Source organism: Brachyhypopomus gauderio, chromosome 7, assembly GCF_052324685.1.
Source record: "Brachyhypopomus gauderio isolate BG-103 chromosome 7, BGAUD_0.2, whole genome shotgun sequence".
NCBI classification, from domain to species: domain Eukaryota; kingdom Metazoa; phylum Chordata; class Actinopteri; order Gymnotiformes; family Hypopomidae; genus Brachyhypopomus; species Brachyhypopomus gauderio.
In genome coordinates, this window is record NC_135217.1 from 4531330 (window position 1) to 4552732 (window position 21403).

General features: G+C 44.4%; 2 protein-coding genes across 2 annotated transcripts; both read left to right on the forward strand.

Moving 5' to 3' along the window:
• Positions 1–11495: 11495 nt before the first annotated feature.
• On the forward strand, positions 11496–12934 carry LOC143518176 (uncharacterized). Its single transcript, XM_077010647.1, has 4 exons — positions 11496–11629; positions 12091–12396; positions 12509–12550; positions 12718–12934. The coding sequence occupies exons 1-4, from the start codon at positions 11575–11577 to the stop codon at positions 12780–12782; spliced, it is 468 nt and encodes a 155-aa protein (XP_076866762.1). The 5' UTR covers positions 11496–11574; the 3' UTR covers positions 12783–12934.
• Positions 12935–15196: 2262 nt separating this feature from the next.
• On the forward strand, positions 15197–21119 carry nrgna (neurogranin (protein kinase C substrate, RC3) a). The gene is made up of 3 exons (XM_077011062.1): positions 15197–15376; positions 17815–17961; positions 20519–21119. Exons 1-3 carry the CDS (start codon positions 15362–15364, stop codon positions 20537–20539), a joined length of 183 nt encoding a protein of 60 aa, XP_076867177.1. The 5' UTR covers positions 15197–15361; the 3' UTR covers positions 20540–21119.
• Positions 21120–21403: the final 284 nt, after the last annotated feature.

Consider the following 21403-nt stretch of genomic DNA (forward strand, 5'->3'; position numbering starts at 1 on the left):
TGCATGACAGCTGCTTCTGACCCACCATCCTCTTCCTCAGTGCCTTCGCTGCCTGTCGGGCGGGGGGTGGGGGGTGTCTGAATGCGTAGCCTTCTGAAACTGCTAATGGTTATTCACTCTTCCTGCTTAGGCAATGATAAGTATAGCAGGCATGCATATTGGTTTTTGCTCTTAGTGACCCTGCTCTTGTCTTGTGTGGTCAGGGCAAAGCTACATTGAGCTGATGCGCCTGACAATATTGAGGGCAACGGTTGAGAGACTGAGAACAACGGTTCTCTCACGGTCCTGATGTCGTTAAAATACCCTAGTGTGACATTTACTGTATTGTACGACTTTTACATAGCGTCACTCCGTGATAATGATATGATAATGATGCTCAACATGGAAATGCCGGCCTTGTGCCTGGTTCATATAATCTCCATAAACATTATACGGCTCAACCGTAATGAGTGTAGTAAATATAATGATGCCTGTGACTGGTTGGTTTTAAATGCCTGCAGTTATTTATGTGCTTATTTCGGTCTGTAGGCTATCTGGTTGTATCATCACTAAACTTACACATTTAGTAACCTGGTTTTAAATATGTGAACAGGGAATAACAAGAACTGTAAACTCAAGAATGACCAAATAACTGTAAAATACTGTATGATTTGCATAAGCACAGATCTTTCAACACATCAGTAATTATGTCTAAATTGTAAAAATAATATTATCCCTGGTTTTCATCTGTGGCATCATATGTGTTGATCAATTTTATGGGTGAAAGTCTTATGGCATTGTTATTTTTGGGGTTCAAGCACGTAGTGTGTGAACCGTATTGTAATTGTTAGAAATTTTTCTTGTTCTTCAATTGTCATCACAGACTATACATTGGCAAAATTGACACAAAACCTGAATATTATGCATATATCAGGACTTTGTCATTGTGTGAAGTTTAAAATCATTTGGCTGCTAGGTGGCGCTATTAAAGAAAAACATTTAGTTCCTAATAGGCCTGTTAAGTAGGCCTGACATGTAAAAGTATGCATTCTAATGAAAGGTAAATCAGAAAAGGCCCTTGGGTCGCTAGGGCCCCTTGGGCTGCTTGGGCCCCTAGGGCCTACATCTGTGCTTGAACCCAGAATTGCCGCTTGAGGCTTTATTGTTTCTGTTTTGTTTTGCAAGCACCGGTATCTCTTTTTATTGAGGCACTATCACCCATTTATGAGTAGGTGTTAACAGCCTCCATGTTACATGTTACGCTGCGAGCTGACTCACTCCTCGCCTCTGCGCTGTCCAATACCTTTTGTGTGCCCACATTTTTATAAAGTAAGAACGTGACGGGCCTAAAGACCCATCTTCCTTCTTCATTTCCCTGAGCTCTACCTGCTCTCCTAGCTGCGCTGTTCGCTCGTGGAACAGGCCTGCTTGCTGACCGTTCAGTTCTGCTGACTACAGGCTAAGCGGGAGCTCAGCTTCTAGCGCCAACAGTCACAGTAACCGCTATTTAGCTGCGAGGCTGCCTGCTTTTGCTTCACTGACAACAGATTTTGACGACCAGAAAGCTATTTTGCCTTAAGTGCCTTTACCATTTCAATTTCCTGTACTCAGTATCAGAGTGAAATGAGTCATCTTGAGGTTCTGGTCTTTGAAAGCCATCAGCACTTCTGCTAATCATAGTACTGCTAACGTCCACTAGCTTACAGCCACACTATCAGCAGCTGTCTTATAATAAATAAGTGTAAATTTATTTATTACCTCTTTACGGGTACTTTGACTCAATCGTTTTTGACAATACAGTAGGCTACATTAATCTAATTAAACTAGCTGAAGAAAAAAAAAAATGACCAGTTATCAAGTTCAACTTTTTGACACTTTTTTTTCCGAAGGGCTATGAGGAAACAGCTTGCCTTAAGGGAAGCTTCTTGACGCACAGTGCAAAGATTAGTTTGTGAAGAATCTAGTTGTCAGAACTCAAGCAAATGAAAGCTGTTACTCAGATTTGTCTTCTCCGTGCTGCTTGCTATGCCCTGCAAATCAAAGTAATACATCAGTATTTGGAAACTTCCCTTTGGTAGCTGTAGCATTTTATTCTTATCAATTTATTTTAGCAGTGACAGTGATGCTGTTTTCAAAGGCATATACAAGACAAACATCTTTAATGCCAAAGCCGTTCATTCTCCTCACATGAAGGGGGGGGGGGGGTCTTAGAGACACCCAGACATGCCAGTTGCAGCAGTATTTACCCCCCTCTGCTGTGAAGAGCTTTTACCCTAGACCAGGGGTTTTCCATCTAATCCTTAGGGACCCCAAGCCAGACCACATTTTTATCCAGATCCTGCTCAAACACACCTCTGCAAGGCATTTGGGAGCAGAACCAGTATGTTAAGGAATGAAACCCCAACCAAAACATGTATTGCCCCTGAAGACCGGACTGGACTGGCCTGTCCCAGACCTCAACACTTCTGCAGGAAGCAGAGCCACATGGTGCTGCAGGCTTACAGTGACACCTAAAGTCTTGACACCGTATCGATCAGTACGGTCAGTAGCTGCAGTACATTAACTCCAAGAAGAATGGCAACGACAAGTGGCACCAATGATTCATTGTGATCGTAATGATTCCATAGGCCTGTTCGTCCATTGATTGGGTCTCAGGCTCAGGTTGTCACATTCAAGCCCACCGCCTTGACGGCCTGTCCGTTCTGAGCGGAAACCCGACCATGATGGGATTTGTTCGCCCGTAATCACGTCGAGTCGTAGCTAATCGGCACGTGGCGGAAATTCACTGTTGACAAACTGGCGATGAGTGTGACAGGCTGTCCGCCACGGACATGTGTTGAGCCGCAGTAGATACGCTGTGGCCAAAGTCTTCCTCATTCAGGAGGGGATCACGGCCGTGTGCAAATGCACGTATGTGCCAGTGCCTGGGGTAATTATCCCCACCATAAAGCCCCCCATAAACAGCCGCTGGAGTGAGAATATCTGCCAAATTGGTTTGCTCGCCTTGCGCCTTACCTCCCCAGCCTTGCCAAGGAAGTCATGGGCTCACATATAAATGACGAGTAAGATGCAGTTTAAACAATCTATTTGGGAAATTAATGCATCTGGAGCTTTACAACGTGCGTGACACTGAAATTTCAGTATGCATAAGTTTGAGTTTATTGATTGGATAATTAGTATTATTGATTGAGATCGCTTTCGGTCTGTTCTGTGTTATCAGGCTATAGTCTCATATCGCTGTCTTAGCACGGCCTGTCAGCTGAGACACAACATCCATCAATGCAGGTGCAATGCACATAAAATATCCAGCTGTGTTTACGGAGTTGCTATTTTCCGTATGTCTTTGAAGACAGTGTTGATCCACTGAAGTGCTCCTAAGCCAGCCTGCTTTTTCAGCGTAGATGTGTTCCTGTGGGGGTTTTTTTTTCTTTTGCAGAAGATGACAAACTATGCTATGGTGAGAGGAACAACATCACCGTAAACGTTGGTGGGCATGATTCTCCAGCAGTCACACGGGACGCAGCTCCCTCGTCCAGTGGGGTGACCTGAGCGGAGAAGCAGTTGGGACTCACAAAGAGGCCACGATGCCTGGCCAGGCCCATGGACGTGAGCCACAAAGAGCCGCCAAACCTCTCCCCTCATCGGCCCGGGTGTGGGGGGCCTCTTTGTGTTTTCCATCAGGCACGTTCAAGGTCAGTCTCAGGCCACCGCAGAAGTGCGCCGATGTCAGCTTCCTATCGGATCACTGCGTGACCTTTGACCCCTTCGCCAAATAGCTTTTACTGGCCTTGACATTCGCTCTGTTGTTTCACCAATTAATTTTGAGTGGACTGTTTTTATTATTATTTGTTTTTGTCACAGCAAAAGTCTATATAGAAGAGCCAATTTGTGGCCACCCACAAAACCTACTGTAAAGACACAAGGTCCATTCAAGATAAATGGATTGGTGTGGTGATTTGGTGAGGTGTGACACGACAAAACACTCCATGAGAGTAAATGTTGCAGAGGTCCTGTTGCAGGTGGCCTTGAGACAAAACTAACAATGAATTAGTGACCCAAAGACCACAAAAAGCGCCTCTTGACATTAATCCCTGCTATTACCCAGTGGCCCAATTCAGTGTTGTGCAGGTATTATTTCGAAACCTTATCAAGTGGTTCCCCAGTAAAACTGTTAAACTGTTAAAGTAAATTGGTAGTTGTTATTGTTGCCCGCAAACATCGTTTTTAACAGTTCATCTGGAACGTTGTGCAGGGACGTCCATGAACTGGGTGTAGTCTGAAAGCAGTGGCCTTGTTAGAAAGGGAGGACAGCACTATAATCATATGAGCAGGGTGTAGTGGAAACAAACCCCCTTCCTACCTAAATCTGGCATGTTTAATGACGGCCATTGTCCTTCGCATAGGTGCTCGGGTGAGGAGGGGGCGGGGCAGGTCTCCGGTGGCCGCAACACGGCCATTGTTCTGCTGACATCATCGCCATGGTTACCCCTGGGAAGAGGGTTCTCCCTTGTTTAGCCTGAAGGAGAAACCCACCTCTCTCTCTCTCTCTCTCACACTCTCTCTCTCTCTCTCTCTCTCCCTCTCTCTCTCCCTCTCTCATTCTCAGGCAGAAAGAGGGTCGGCCAAAAATAGGCACCGCTTAGGAGAATGGCATCAAGGAAAGGGGGAGGAGTCACTGAAGAGGACATAACTTAGGATATCTGGGGGGGGTTCGTCCTCAAAATGATTATTGGAGCAGTAGTGTGTGTCTCTGTGGGTCTGCGTGCTTCCCCTAAACATCACTGTTCTCACCGTGCTGCCCCTTGGAACTGACATGCAATTACATTTAATCACACTTAATGAAATACATTTAAGTCAATTTTCATCAGTATGTAAATGCTGATACTTTCATTTAATTCTACACATAAATGACATTCCTGGAACATCACCTGATTTCCACAGCAGATTCTAATTTTTAGCTCATTTGGTGAATTCGGTGAGTTAGAAAGTCATTTGGAACTCATACAATGAAAATTATTGCAGATAATGCAGATAAAAATTAAATTAAAAAACTTAAAATGTTTTCCTCTGCAACCAAGATAAAAAAATGAATATGGCTTTACTTGAGCACAAGGTGTAGGCGATGCTTTAATTTGGCACCACCCTGAGCTCAGGCCTGCGGGGTGGCGGAAACATCTGGGGAGACCCGCTCGTGAAGGCCCGCTAATCCACTTCACTCGTACCCGCCCAGAGTGGGGGGTGCTGGGGGAAACCACCGGTGGCGTGATATGGCCAAGAAGTCTATCCTTTCATTTCCGCTGATCGATTCTAAATGCCAAACTGTTTGGGAGCCGATGACACACGGTCAGCCAGTTATGAGGGTAGAAGGTTAACAGTCATGGATTTTAATTACGGCCCATAAATGGTATTATGTTTGCCAAAGTCTATCTTAAATTTCTGCTCAGTGCCATTTCTTGCGGCGTAAAAATGGTGACCAGCTGCTGGCCCTGCTGCCTGAGGTCGGTCCGGTCCAGCTCGGCGCCGTAGCGTACTTCAGGCCCCTCTCTCCATGACGCCAGCACCTGGGCCAGAACTGCTCTGAATCTATAGAGCTCTGGCTATGAGTCACTTGGCTTGAGGAGTGGGATCTCCTAGCAGCTACTGTAGATGATCGTGCGCTGAGTTCTCCAGCACGTTCCTCACTGCGCTTGTCACGCTCCCTTCATGGTCTTCATGGACCTTAAGCTCTACTACAGCTAGAAGAAAAGATATAAGGGCTATGTTTATATACCAAGAACACACCGAGTGCGTTTCCCTCATTTATAACCTTCACAATGACCCTATCAACACGTCCTTTTCTTAAAACGTCAGGAGAACCGTCCGCTGGTTCTCTTACTGCTCCTGCCGACACTTTGATCTCCTGCAGTCTTGTGTGACACAAATCGCCTTTGTTACCTGTGCTGCTGCCACAGCCCCAGATCTCCTGTTCTGCTCATGCCAGGAATCTGCTGGAGGTGCGCGTGTTTCCAACCCCACGCCCAGGGACTCCGGTGGGACGGCTCGCTAGCTCAGCTCATGTTTTTATCAGGAGAGGAGGCGTGAGGAATGTGTCATTCCGCGTGCTCCACTCTTTTCCCAAGGGCTCCCTTCTAAAAGTCCTGCGTAGCGGTGTGGACTGCTAAGCTTCTAGACCGTTTGAGGGTTAGCTGTGCCACGTGCGGCCTGTTACTAGACACGCTCTTGAGGAAGACACGAGGAGCCGCGGTGTTATTGGCCAGAAAAGAAGGTGCTCATTTATATGCGAAATACGAACCAATACTAGCCACCCCAACCCCTCAGGATTTTAAATATGGCTGCAACGTAGTACCAAAGTCTGGTCAATTAAATGAAGAAGTATGTTAATGGGTATATACCTCTTTTGGCTTTATTTATCTTTACTAGAAGGCAATGGGCAACTCTAAGAGGAATGCTTTATCGTATCCAGCAGATCAATGCAGAAAAGAGTAATTTCCAGCTAGGGTTAGTGGTAAATAGCTTTAATTGCCATTGACTTCAGCACACTGATTCAGCAAATAATCTGCTGCTACAGATTCAGACACAACTGTAGGACTTGGACAGATAGACAGACTATCCAAATTTATGCAACTCTTTTTAGATGCAGGCATCACCAACATCAATAATAATGACAATATGTACACAAATACAAATAAAAATAACGTTTTAGCTGCAGTAAAATGCAAAAAAAAAACATTTCAAACAAAACTAATTAAACAAGGGAGTAGAATAAAACATTTACAACTGTCAGAGCGCTGATTATCTGAATTTGCACTAATGTTATTAGAATATAGTGGATGTTGCCATTTAGTAAATCCAGTGAGACGCTAATGCTAAACGTTGTTTGATAAAATTTAAACAAATTGAGTGTATAAAAATCTGTGGGAGAACTTCGCCCTCTAGTGGTGAAAAGGACGTGAAACCGCTCAGAGACGCTGAAGCGAATGAGTGACGATTTTATGCGGTAGGTCATGGCCACACTCTGCCGTGTGATATGATGGTGTAGAGATCGAGCTGTAGACGAAGCTTTAAAAATGTAGCCAGAAAAGTTAATAGCACTGAGGTGACAGGCGGCCGTGATCTGGTGCTCAGGCAAGCGTGTCTAATGATAAGTGTGTGTGCGTGCGTGTGTGCGTCCTTTCTCTCTGTCAGGGACCAAGGGTCAAGATTGATGGTGCACACCTAGAGGAAAATCTAATAATACTAGATAAGAAATTAGCCAAAAAGCAGAAAGGGCTCATCAGGATCACGGACCAGGCACCTCTTAAAGATCGCAGATATCAGACAAGTCATGAAATTAATGTGTTTCTCTTGCTCCTTTATCTCATGTCAACACATGTGACAAACTCTAGTAACCCTTACCAGCAGGGTGCTGAACACTAATTGTCTGTCAAATTCAGTTAATCTCAAAAATATTTCATTACCACTTGGTCTTTAATAACCTTATGCCCTTAATGGGACAGATAGAAATAATTCCATTCTCAAATGGATTCAGTAATTGATGACTTTACTTCATGTGGTTTCTGACTTCTTTTCATATTTTATAATTCCATTTACTGTAATGAGTTATTTGTTGATAAATAAATATGCACGGTTGGAGTAAATTAGATCTCATTCAAGACCTCATTTGGCTATATTACACTGTAGCTATATGAATTCCTCTCCCCTGGATCCTGTAGACAGCTGCAAAGTGAGTGGTTCGAGAATGTAATTCCTGGTTAGCTGACCTCCTATAGGGTTAAAATATAATGCAGTTTTTTTATATCACAGTAAAAATAGCAGTCATGTTAATCTGTTTATTGTGAGTGGTTGTGTGATATGCAGTGTATCTCTATCTGAACACAACAGAGCCCTACTGTGTTAGTCTCTTGTACGTCAGCTGAAGGGGCTACGCTATGGTACAGGTCTTTCTGTGAAGGAATGTAAAACATGCAAATACACAGACAGAGAGAGACAGAGACTTTAGAAATTGTAGTGAAGCAGAAATTTGATGTTTCAGGGATCCGTCATCGACTGTGGAAGTAAAGTGCTTGTGAACTGGTGGACTATGAACCAGTTTATATATGTTTAAATCAGTTTAAATCAGAAAAATCATTCCACGGGGTTACATAACTCCACAAGTGTAGATCATTTTGAGTTTCCTAATTTCCGTGCTGCCATAGCAACAGCTGGCAATGCAAATGGATATGTCATTAGTACATTGTCCATTACTATTAAAATGCCTTGACACTGGAAATGACACATCTTTATTCCTGAGGGTCTAAGGGGGCTCAGAAAACCAATCAGAAAGGCCTCTCTTGGTTTCTCTCATTTAAAGTTGATGACATCTCTGATGACGTAATGCAGTAGACATCTCCCAGAGTAATGCATCAGGAAGAATTATATTTTTTTATACAATAAAGATATCAATACAAGGGGCGGCATGGTGGTGTGGTGGTTAGCACTGTCGCCTCACAGCAAGGCGGTCTGGATTCGATTCTCGGTCTGGGCTGCTCTGTGTGGAGTTTGCATGTTCTCCCTGTGCCTGCATGGGTTTCCTCTGGGTACTCCGGTTTCCTCCCACAGTCCAAAGACATGCATGTTAGGTTAATTGATCACTCTAAATTGCCCGTAGGTGTGAGTGTGTGTGTTGGCCATGCGGTGGACTGGCGACCTGCCCATGGTGTACCCTGCCTTCACCTGGAGATGCTGGGATTGGCTCCAGCCCCCCTGAGACCCCGACTAGTGGGATTAAGCGGTTCAGATAATGGATGGATGGATGGATATCAATACATTCATTACTGGAAACGGCCTAATCCTAACAGCATTACATGTGTGTTTGTGATGGCTGGGGTTAGATTCTTCTTTTGTGTCTAACATAGTCCTTGAAACAAACAGGATCTATTCTATTCGTTGATGTCTATTTGCTACATCTGATTAAACGGTTTTCTCAAGTGAGCTGTCTGGCACCTTCTCAGAGTCAGTCCATAAGTCAACGTTCTCAATACTCAAGCTGAATAGTCTCATGATCCTCTTCCCACTGCATTCAAGAACCAGAGAATTGCCTTTGACCTCAACCACAAGGTAAGGACCTGGTTTGAAATAGCAGAACTGCTCGCTTTGCTTAGCTTGCTGGGACAACACCTTGTCCCCCTCCTGAACTGTCCTCCTGTCTCTGTCCTGTTCCTTTTAGACAGCATCTCGGAGTAAGACTACACCATCTTGAGGCTCAGGTTCAGGTGGTGTGCTGGGTGGTATATTTGGGGGTTTGGTGCATATTTGATGTGTTCTGCTGGACTCCTACCAGTGACATAATGCGGGCTGGTTCTGTAGTTCTGCAGAAACATGTGCAGCTCTCTATGCCAGTTGTGCCTTTCTGCACAAGCTGCATGAATTGCTTTACAGATGGTCCTTTTCTTTCCATCTCGCCCATCTGCTTGTAATTCACCTGTGACGGCTCCTGTTCTCATGAAGAACATCGTAGGACTCACAGGAGGCGAACTGCTTCCCATTACCAGAGACCATTGTTTCCAGCAATCCATGAGAAGCAAATGTTTCTGACAGGTGCTCGACAACACTGAAAGTTGCAGTGCTTTTAAGCGACATTCACCCATATAGGTGTCAGTTGTAACAAGCCGATTCTCTCCTGACGAGAAGGATCCTTACGTATCTACAACCACAATTTGCCATGGTTTAACTGGCAGCTCTGCCATGGTTTAACTGGCATGTCTGTCTGCACTGTTGGTGGTGGGTTTAAAGGAGCAGTGGTCAGCTGGCATACAGAGCACGACTGAACTAACTCTTCTGCCTCACCATCCACACACGACCACCAAACCTTTGTGCTGAACCGCTGTTTCATTTTGACGATTCCCTGGTGATAGGGTCTTTCCCCAATGATAAGGCCCATTTCCATGAAGCCTGGGGCACAACAATACGACATCCTCCCAGGATCATATATTACACACGTCGCATCAACTTGGCCACAGGGCTATCTCTAGCCAATGGCTCCTCCAATTCCTGTGGAGTAAATGCTTATGGCACTGCAGAAACAGATGTGGTCATGGATCAAACAAAGGCGAAAGTGGAGGATTATATATAGCCGTTCTGTCATCGTTGCCAAGCCGGGGAGAAAATGTGCACAATAGTTGATAAGGCACAAGAAGCTCTTCACCTCTGCAGTACTCTGGAGCTGGCCCGTGTCCCTGACTGCCTGCACAGTCCTCGTGGCCCATGAATTCCATTCCAGGCGTCCTGAAGGAACACCTTTCCCTGCACAGCATGGCGAGCTCTTCTCATTGGTCATCAGGTAGGCCCCGCCCTACAAATGTCTCTTTGAATGAAACCCAAGACACCTCCCGGGGCCTCAACAGTCACACCTATAGCATCCCAGGCTCAACACCCTACAAGCTCACTTACAAACCAAGCACACCTCTTACACACTATGCCACTACCAAACACAACCATATCTTACGCACTATAACAAACGACCCGTCCCAGCCCCTAGGGCCTTACCCAGACCCACTGGTATCATTAATGCATGCTCAGTGCCACCAGATCCCTGCGGCTGCACTGATTTGGGATCTGCTGTTGTCGTCCACTGGTTGACTGAGATCTGGATGAAAGCCCTTTGGGTATCCAGGTGTTTGAGTCGTATTCTTTCTTGTACTTGATCCACGCAGCAGCTGGGTTGGTCTGTCTGGTCTTGGAGTCCTGGTGAATCGCTCTATATTATAGCAGGTGTTGCATTGAACCTTTGGTGTTGTTACCGATTCCCTCGTGTACTTTGAAAAATAAAGTCCAGACATTATGTGTATGTAAAGAAAACTTAAAAAAACATTGTAAGTCATAAACTCACAAAATATATATGTATTCCTCTATTTCTATAGTTTTATGTGTTAAATATTATTGGAAACATTAGTAATAAAGGGAGCTGTTCATGGTTATTCATGATTTTCCTCATTCCCAAGGGTCTTCACCCGGAAATACAGAGGTAAGACTGTGAGTCTCTGGGAACTATAGATTGTTGAAATGAAATCTGTTTGTCATCAGGGTCTTTCCAGACAAAGGTGGATATGGAAGTTGGTCTATCACATACATACACAAACACCCACATAGAGAGAGAGAGAGAGAGAGAGAGAGAGAGAGAAAGAGAGAGAGAATGGACACAGGTCATCACTGAATGTTCCACTCGTGCATACAGGATGGATCAAGGGGAGTGTTGCACCTCTCCCACTTCTTAAAAATGTCAGGGATTGAATTTATTACGCATTTATCATCCCCCCCCCCCCCCCCCCCCCCCAAGGTCAGACCTATCACACCAGAGGACAAAACCCCCACAGATCCCTGAATTTGTGAGTCATATTATAGTGCATCATGGAACACGACCCTTTGGGAATTACCCCAGATCAAATTTTAATTCAAACATCTCATGTCAGGGCAGGTTTTGGAAATCAAAACTAAGTCACAGAATGAGTGGTCTGCAGCTTTAGCAATACACCCATTAGGCACAAGGTAAATATGTGCTAATATGTAGTATTTATATTTAGGTTTTGCTCACAGGTCTTACGCGTGTTCAAGGATTGCATGGACATGACAGAGTTGATACTGAGACTGATGCTTCTGTGGTTTACTGTAAAAGGTAAGCAAGGTTCACTGTTTTTTCCACTGTGATAAACAGATCAATCAGTGACCCTGGTCCTGTTGCCAATGTTTTAGTGTATTGAGATCAATTTCTGCTCTCAATTTTGATCCAGTGAATTTCCATAGTAAGCCATGTCTTTTAACTATTATGAACCTAGACGGCACCAACGATATACTCTTACAGTAAGAATATAGTAGGGACATTTTCAGAAAGGTGTATTTTCTTTCGATGAGACATTAGACTAACTTTACCCTGCATTTAACACATTGGCCAACGGTAGTCGTGCGTCTGTTGGCGTGGGCTCTTCGTCTCATTTGTCAGCCATATCTTTGATGGAAATCTCAACCACAGGATTCCCTGAAGCGTCCAGGAAGGCTTGTGCGTTTTAAAAAATAAACCTTGGCCGTCTTTGAGTTAACCAAACCCCCCCCCCCCCCCTCCCCTTCCCTGACCCACAGCCCTGGAGCTGCGGTCCCCCCCGGCGCGGCCGCTCGCCATGCCGTGCGTGTACGACTACGAGGTCCACGGCGGTATCCAGCAGCTGTCCCTGCAGTGGCACAGCCCCGCCGCCCGGCTGCTCTGTAACTTCATCAAACACAAGGCCTACCGCAACTGCACGGCCGGCTACTCGGTGCTCTACGCGCCCGGCAACGCCACGCTCGTCATCGACAGCGTGAAGGAAGAGGACTACGGCAAGCACGTGTGCACCGTCAGCAAGCACCATGATTTCCTAGACTACATCATCTACATCATGAGAGCCATAGGTGGGCAGGCCGACGTACTTATTTTGTCTTTATGCAACGTAATGTGTTTTGTAATCAGACGTGAAGTGTTCTTGAGATATGGTTCATAAATCATGTTTACACTGTTGTCCAGAATCATCCACCAGTCCGCCAGCAGCCAAGGGGGAACATTCAGGTATGTTTTTAATACTCATAAGGATCCCCGCTAGTCCTGGCTATGTCAAAACAAGTGCATAATTAAGGAGTCTCGTACATATAACCGTATGAGAACGAGGCAGTGGTGAATAATGCAGGACTGGCTGACAGTGATTCTGAGGTTTACTGTTGTGTTTTTCCCCTGAGGTTGCGCACGAAATCATCTCTTCCTGCTCGGATGCAGCTTGTTTGTATCCGTCTTTGGGTGCTGAGGGGAAACTGTTCATCACCATAACCAAAGGTTACAGTAACTATGAAACTATTCATTAACATTTAATTAGAGTCAGTGCTAGAGTCGGACTCATGAAAGTCTAAAGACATTTTGGTTTGTTAACTCTTTCTCGCATGGCAAAATGTAGTTTATTATTTTTGAATACAAATCAACGTGTTTTCCTAATTACTGTACTTGCGCAGATTGACCAGCAGGTGGCAGAATATACATTTCCACTAGTATCTGATCACGGTAAATCGGCCATAATAAATTACAACTTCAGGTACAGAATTTACTTTGTGATGTTTTTATTGTTCACACGCGTGTTATTCCCTCGTTTTAAATGAAAAGAAAAAACTGTGATTACAACACACCACGATGGGCAGTTAGATAGATGATTGCAAAGGAGAGATGTGGCATGGGCTGCCACAAACGTTAAACATTTACGACACACAGAGCGGGCATAACCACACACATCACACGTAATGCAAAACTCACCATTACAAAGCATTACACAGACCAAGAGAACCATGATTGCGAACACCACGTAGAACACATTAAAATGGAGTTGTGTGCATATTAACAGCCAAGGTGAAACTTCTGTGATCTCGTGATGATATAAAGAGCCTAAATAAAGGCTCTGGACTCTGGACTGTCTGTGTGTGTGTGGAGTCTTTTGTCATCCCCAGGGAAATTCCACTTCAGGCCATGGAGCCAGGACTTCAGATGAAATTTAGCCAGTGACTGTCCAAAACCAAAGTGAAATTGAGCCCTCTAGAGGAGATATGAGGAAGTACATGTGCCCTGACCATAGACTGTATGTGCATATGGTCTATGGACCAGAAACGTCTGGCAGACTGCTGGGACGTGCCTTTCGATCCATGAGGGTGTGTCTTTGAGGCCATGCATGAAAATGTTGACGTAGCCTACCTTATGTCTTTAAGATCATGAATGGACACAGATGTGTCTTTTACTCAATTACAGTTAGTTTAGGTTTAAGGTTGGGGTTAGGGTTAGTCTATATTTGGACTAAAAATTACATCCATCCGTTACACTGACAGACCCATCCAATCTGTAGTCTGCATACAGACCTTCCTTTACCATACAGGAGCCCAGGTGTATAGTGTAGACTCTGAGACTAGTATCCAACTTGTAAATCCCTTAATGTTTGAAGTTGAACACATATATGAGCAGGAACATGAGAAAGTCAAGGGAGAACTGGACACAAGGTATTTGTCAGAGACAAAGACTTACTGCTCACTGTTGCTTCAGACAACCAGCATACACACTGACACCTCGTGTCACTGCCAGTCCAATTCACTGTGTGCGTGCACGTGTGTGTGTGTGTGTGTGTGTGTGTGTGTGTGTGTGTTTGTGTGTGTGCACTGCAGTGAAGTACAGGGAAAATAAAGTATTACTGAAACTGTGATTTGGAAAGTATATTGTGCCGTAGTGCACAAGGCTAACGTGCTATTTGCGGTGTGACAGCTCAGACAACCACACGCGTCCTTTAGTGCGCTTGTCTGCATAGGTATAATGCATGTTAGGGTGCTTCTGCTGGTAATATAATACTTTGAATATGCACAGGGAGATATAAAGTGCAGAGAGTGCTGCCTCCTAACTACAAAGATAAGAATGGCTCTTCCCTTCTGCTGCAGCCATATGCCACGGTGTGGTCTAATTCCTCCAGTTGTTTTAACTGGTCTTAGAACCGTTTCTGCACCACCGCAGAAGAAGAAACGACATATAAACACCTCATACAGACCTTAGGCATTCTGTATCTCACACGCTTGTGGGCGTGGATGTTCATTTGAGACTTTGTTGTGAGGATTTAAACACAACCCTGTAACAATGGTTAGATATCCACGAGGATGCAAGCAAGGAAGAAGCTTGTGATCTCATCAAACGATGGGATTATAAATCAGCACGCAAGCTTACAGCAGCTACGTGGTCATAAGCAGCATCACACTGCCCTGATCAGGTTCATATGTAAACTGTGTCCCACGAACATTTAATTAAAGTTCACGTAGGACTATCACAAAAGGTCTACCTGCATTAGGTCTAGAAATTCATGATAAAACGTGAAAAAATGTCTATGAACAGCATTTGAGAAAGCAAAGCCTGAACAAACATTACTTAGGCGTTTTTTCATAATTTTAGACACTATGCTGCCACGACAAATAACCGAAAACAAGTTTATTATGGCTAATAGGGTGTGGCCGTGTGAAGGAAAGCGCCGGAGACGCATAATTGGGTCCCCGGATGTTACCTGGGCTGTCGGAGCAGCTGATTGGTCCGTTAGATCACAGCGTTATTACATGGGTTAGGATGTTACCTGGGCTGTCGGACCAGCTGATTGGTCCGTTGGATCACAGCGTTATTACACGGGTTAGGATGTTACCTGGGCTGTCGGAGCAGCTGATTGGTCCGTTAGATCATAGCGGTATTACACGCAGAGTCGGAGCGCAAAGACGGCAGCGTTCTCGCCAGAGAGAGCACGAGCGTCTCCACTTTCCCTCACTCCCGATTCTTATAGCAAAACTGTTATTTGTAGAAACATTTTCATCTCCTCGCGTCGACATGGACTGTCGGAAAGTAGGTAGAGTTCTTTTTGTAAAACTTTCGTGGTTATAATTGTATAGCTTTCAAGAACTTTTCGGCTCGACGTGTTAATTGTGGGGTAATTTTCATGTTTTTGGTTGATTTATTGATGGTTGCGGTGAATGAGGCGTCGTGTAACGGACTGTGTCAGATGCGATGTTGTGTTTGCAGCCTACACATCCCGGTGTGAGCAGCAGATATTACACCTGCAGCTGCCCTTATATAATAGTCCAGAGGTGTCCTGTATTGTTGAATTACTGCGACTTGACGACGATAATGGAGAACGTGAAAACAGTAGAAACATTTAAACAAATCTTTACTTTTGAAATAATATTGTGGTTTTATTTAGCTAATCACAATGATTTGAACAGGTCAGATCAGGCTATTCAAGTAGATTCGGGATATTTTCATTTGTCAATACTTTGTCGTTTCCACTGATTACTATCTGGTTAAAGTAAAGATGTAACATGCTTTTAACATGATAATAATATGAAGTGGACATTTTATTTCAAATGATAAACTTGCTTTCTTTGAGTCTTCAAATTTCACACAGAAATGTAGGTAAATATTCATTTCAAAATGGTTTGCTGAGTTAAGCTAGCAAAAACCCCTGACCGAGGCATTCTTCTGAATGTATTTCTCTTTTTCTTGACATCTAAGAGGTCCAACTCCCATGTCCTGTCATTTATTGTGGATTTCTCTAAAGGAGCCGTGAACAAGTGAATGTGTGTGTGTGTGTGTGTGTGTGTGTGTGTGTGTGTGTGTGTGTGTGTGTGTGTGTGTGTGTGTGTGTGTGTGTGCATCTGTACGTGTGTGTATGGTGTGTTCGTGTGGGGGTGGAGATGTGAGTAGGTTTGTGCTGAGTGAAAATTCGGACGGGTAAGAGAAAGTGTGACTAGCAGTTTTCACATTGGCTGTGGAAAATGCATTTCACAGCTGAACTGGCTTTACTGTCATGACATGTTCTTATATTTAATTGTCCGTGATCATCTGTCACCATGTTTGGCATAAATGGATTAAACGTCTCCAGCTGTCAGCTAATATTTCCATAGTCAAGATCCACCAATAATAATAATAATAAACAGCCTTTTTTTTCTTATTCTAAACGGCTAAAGGGGTGTTACACAAGTCGTCCCTTGCGTGGGTTTTGACTTGAGAGCTTGTAGGAGGGCTCCCAGCATTCCAGAGACACCAGCTCTCTGACTGTAGTCCAGAGACACTAGCTCTCTGACTGTAGTCCAGAGACACCAGCTATCTGACTGTAGTCCAGAGGCACCAGCTCTCTGACTGTAGTCCAGAGACACCAGCTATCTGACTGTAGTCCAGAGACACCAGCTATCTGACTGTAGTCCAGAGACACCAGCTATCTGACTGTAGTCCAGAGACACCAGCTCTCTGACTGTAGTCCAGAGACACCAGCTCTCTGACTGTAGTCCAGAGACACCAGCTATCTGACTGTAGTCCAGAGACACCAGCTATCTGACTGTAGTCCAGAGGCGAGGCTTGTGTCTGCTGAGACAGATGGTCATTTGCATGTTCCAAGCCGACGGAACCGTTCTAATGACGTCCGTTCACAAGTGGAGCTCTCGTGCAAGATGTTTCTTGACTGATGACTGGTGTCAGTACCGGTTCCTAGACAAGTGGCAGGGGGGCATGCTGTGAATGGGGGTGAGCCGCACGTCCGAGTCTGTGTGTGGGCAAGTCGAAAGAACCATGAGACCTTAAACGCTTTCGTGGATGGTTTTGACACGGGCACCATCGCTGTCGCCCGAAAGGCCCTTGAGGGCTTGTTTGGGGCTGTAGTAGATGGGTGTTTATGTCCACAGAGTCACGGCAGCGCCCCCTAGGGGAAAGTGCTCTGCTTCCACTCAGCCAGGTCTGGCGTGCAGGCTGGCCTCCCCAAACACTGGAACGCCCAGCAGGCAAGCCAAATTAGGTGAGCTATTGGAAACTATTGGAGGGACGTGTGACAGGGCCCGGCCCGGTGGGAGTGCGAGAGAAGGAAACGGGACCACGGAGAGCCGTCAGGGAGGAAACATGACGTCGGCCTTCTGACTGGCTCATTAAAGCCAAAAGCAAAAGGGATTTCAGTGGAATATAATGGCCTACGGAAAAGAAATATAAGAGTTAGTAATGACAGCAGGCTGAGGATGTCACGCGTACTGCCGTGATGAGTCTGTTTGTTAATGTCAGATTGTGAATATCAGTGCTTAACAGTGAGATTTCCCCGCAAAATAACACCCTCGTATGTCCTTGTCTGCACACCAGATGGGGACAGCAAGAGACACACAGTTATGTCAGAAAGCAGGCCATACAAAGAAAAGTCGTCTCTCCAGCGCGTTCCACGGGGTCATGTGACGAGTCGCGCCCCTGCTCATTCGTCGCCTCCACCGACAAAATGGCCTCCCTCACCCTTATCTTCTGCCCCGCAGGAAGGGTGCACTCAGCCACAGGACGAGGACATCATGGACATCCCCCTTGACGACCCAGCTGCTAATAAGGCCGCCGCCAAGATCCAGGCTGGCTTCCGAGGTCACATGACCAGGAAGAAGATGAAGGATGACAAACCGCGGGAAGAGGTGAGCGACTCTGTTCTACTGTATGTTCTATGTTCTGTGCTCTGTGCTCTATGCTCTATGCTCTGGGCAGTGGGCCATGAAAATAGCACCAAACTCTCATCTTTAATGCTCACACTGCAAAATCCCCTCACAGCAGACCTTGTCCTCGAGCGCACGGCCGTCATGGCACTTCTCGAGCTCGTTGACGAGGACTTAAAATCTGGTGACAGAGATGTGAGTTGGCGACCGAGCTTGTGACTGCCGGGTCTGTGTCACGGGGCTTTATGAGAACTGTCACCCCTCTGACACAGGCTGGCCTTTCACCGCTGAAGTGTCCAAGCCTGTTTGTCAGATGATCTGGTAGCATTGGGGATCATTTTCTGCTAAACAAAACCCTGCTCACAACCAAGGCACAAACATCTTGTTTACAAACACTTGGTTATGTCCCAGTGGGAGACACCTGTCCACTGCCCATTGTTTAATGGACACCTTGGTCTCCAACGTCCCTAGATATTCACACCTTTGGATAGGAAATCAACACAGAAGAGCATGTCCAAATATTGACACATGCAAAATCATTCTTAACAACATTTATTATTCTTGTATTAAAAATAATATTTAAAAAATACTGCAAATGGACAATGTTAGTAGTGCACTAGTGGCAGCATTTTCTAAAGCCATGCTTCTATGGCTTTGACTGCATTAACAATTCTGGAAACAGTTTCGCAGAAATGAAACAATACTCTTGAAACAGATGACTCATGCCCCAAACATCTTCATTCTCCAAGATTTTGCTCCCAAAATGACTAGGAATCTTTAATCAATCTCATCTGCCTAAAGACCAGTCAGACATTACAGTACTACAACAAAACAGTTCATTAATGCATACTAATATCTGACAACCCACAACAAAATATAAAGCCATGAAGTTAAATAGTTACATTGCTGCAAAAAAACAAGTTTTGGTCCACATCAAGCAAAATGCTCTGTGTTAAGATACAATCTGCATGTATGTATAACATTTGACAGCAGGCATTTTCTTTCGTGATATATAGATGATATTACAGAGAGGGCTAAATAGTGTTTTGATTATAATAACTATCCTATCAACACAGTACTGAATGACCTTATTAGGGCAGTTGCTTTAAGTCTAAGGCTCACAGTAGCTAAAACAATGGAATACATACAATTGTAGCAGTTAATGATGACAGACTTGCTTCTTAAATTAGAGGGGTTCAGTTTGCCATCAAGAAATGTAAAAACATTCTCGATTGGGGGTATAAAAGCAAACCCTGGGCATTTGAAACAGCCCTGCTGTACATGTGATTTCCGGTGTCATGGTGAGTCAGGTCTCTGACCTTGGTCACCTTTACTGTTGGTCCCTTTTCAGAAGTAGTTCACAATCAGGTCCCTCACAGAACATTGAGAGAGGCACACAAATATGACTGTTTGCAGTTTATGTCTACAGCAAAAGTAACATTTATTTGCTTGAGAATTTGATTGTGTGCTGGAGCAGTCCAAACACATTTTGTTCTCGCACAAAGAACCACTGCTGTGGAGATAATGAGTGTTAATTTTAAAAATTAAAGGTTTTAGGCGCGAGTCCCTTTTAGACAATGGCATCTAAGCAATCAAGAAAAACTTTCACATTTGTATCATTTTCACACTTTTGAGGCTCGACTTGCAGTTTCACATCATTTACACGTTCTCCTTCCCAGAAACCCCAGCATTTGGCGCTCTCGACATGGAAATGGTTTGCTCCGGACGATTGGGGCTTGTTTGATAGCGATGCACTATCATTACGCCTGTCTCCCTCCCTGAAGATGCTTCAGGCCTGAAGTGCTGTCCAGCCCTCACCTTATTCACTCCTGACTGCCCCATTTGCAGTGGACATTAGACTAATGGAAGAAAAAGCATTTTCATAACACAGATTTCTATGAAAGTGTCATCAGGGATTCTACAGGACCCGGTTTATTATAGAGTCTACAGAGAGCTTTCTGCTTGGAGTCAGTACACCCCCCCCCCCCCCCCCCCACCAGACCTCATTGTGACTAAAACGGTATCCTAGCAATGCCGCCTTAATTACTTGTTGCTAGGCAATAATACCAGTGGTACCCGGCTAATGTCACGGGATCACTCACTCTCTCTGTTGTTTTATTTATGCATAGTAAATGGTTATAATGCTCCAATGTGCTTTGACTTGTAAGCCATGCATGTGTATAATTATTCTGCTACGGCTTTGCAATGATCCGGACTCAGCAAGTGAATGGCAGTATACAAAATTGTGGCTTTATGAATATCAGTGCAATGCCTGTGTGTGTCCAAATATCACACATCAAAAGATTCTTCTTGATACTCTTTTACACCTTTGTTATTGTAGAAACTCCTGTTGCGTATTTACACATAGCTGTGTGTTTCTTTTAGCTGCACTGTTTAATTTGTTTTATTTCTCAAATACGTTCATTTCACAGACATAAGTAGAGTGTGTGTGCATCCCTGTTCTCTGGAATTGTTTCTTGCACTTAATCATGACTTTATGCAAGAAGTCATCTTGCTCACAGTCTAATATCTCTTCCAGAAACAAAGGGACCAGAAGTAGCCAGAGAAAATGGCCGTCCTGCCGATGCCGCTGTCTACGAGCATGGCGGAGAAAACACGTCACTGCAATAACCAGAGGTCCCTTTTCTTTCTCTCCTCCTTCTCCTCCTTCTTCGTCTTTTGTCGAAGAGCAAACCTTCAGTGTACGATATATATACAACTGTAAACTTAGAAACTAGGTCTGGTGCCTGACCTCAGATCAGTGACATTTTACTCTTCCTTTGCTTCCTCTACAGTCTGGGCAACAGTCTGACACACAATAGCCCCTCAGCATGTTAAATAGCTTCTGCTCACGGTCAGGTTAGAACTAGGGGGATTTGTTCCGCTGTCTGTTTGTTTAAGGAACTTTTCGAATGATTCATGGTTTAAGGCATGTTGTCTGTTGCACCTATGAAAACAGGCCAAAATGCATTTATCGATGTTTTTTGTTTTTGTTTTTTTATTTTTCTTTTTCTTTTTGTGCTCTCCTCCCTGCCTGTATTGTTACAGAATGAGAGTGTGCGTTTATTACAGGACAGACCGTTGCCTTTTTTTAGTGTGACTTTGTTTCTGCCTGTTTAATAAAGCAAAATGGGTTTGATCCGATGCTTCTGGGTGTATTTTGTTCATATGTTCACCCGAGTAAAGAATTTGTCATTTTGAAAAATGGACTGACCAGAAACAAGAAAATATGTTAGGGACATTTTATCTATAAAATAAATAAAATTCTCTAATCTCAGTTTTCTAAGAATCTCTGTCCCTGATGCACTAAGAGAAAACAATTCACACGATAGGGACAGAAATTCAATTCACATGATGGGGACAGTTGGGTTCTCTAACCCTAACCCTAACCCAGGGCTAATTTTCAATATATTTTGACAAGTTT

Bases quoted from the DNA above. Each gene is read 5' to 3' on its own strand.
- LOC143518176 (XM_077010647.1), top strand. From the start codon at position 11,575: ATGGACATGACAGAGTTGATACTGAGACTGATGCTTCTGTGGTTTACT. The intron at 12,397-12,508 runs GTGGGCAGGCCG...ACTGTTGTCCAG, and splicing joins CTACATCATGAGAGCCATAG to AATCATCCACCAGTCCGCCA. The intron at 12,551-12,717 runs GTATGTTTTTAA...TTTTCCCCTGAG, and splicing joins AGCCAAGGGGGAACATTCAG to GTTGCGCACGAAATCATCTC.
- nrgna (XM_077011062.1), top strand. The intron at 17,962-20,518 runs GTGAGCGACTCT...TATCTCTTCCAG, and splicing joins ATGACAAACCGCGGGAAGAG to AAACAAAGGGACCAGAAGTA.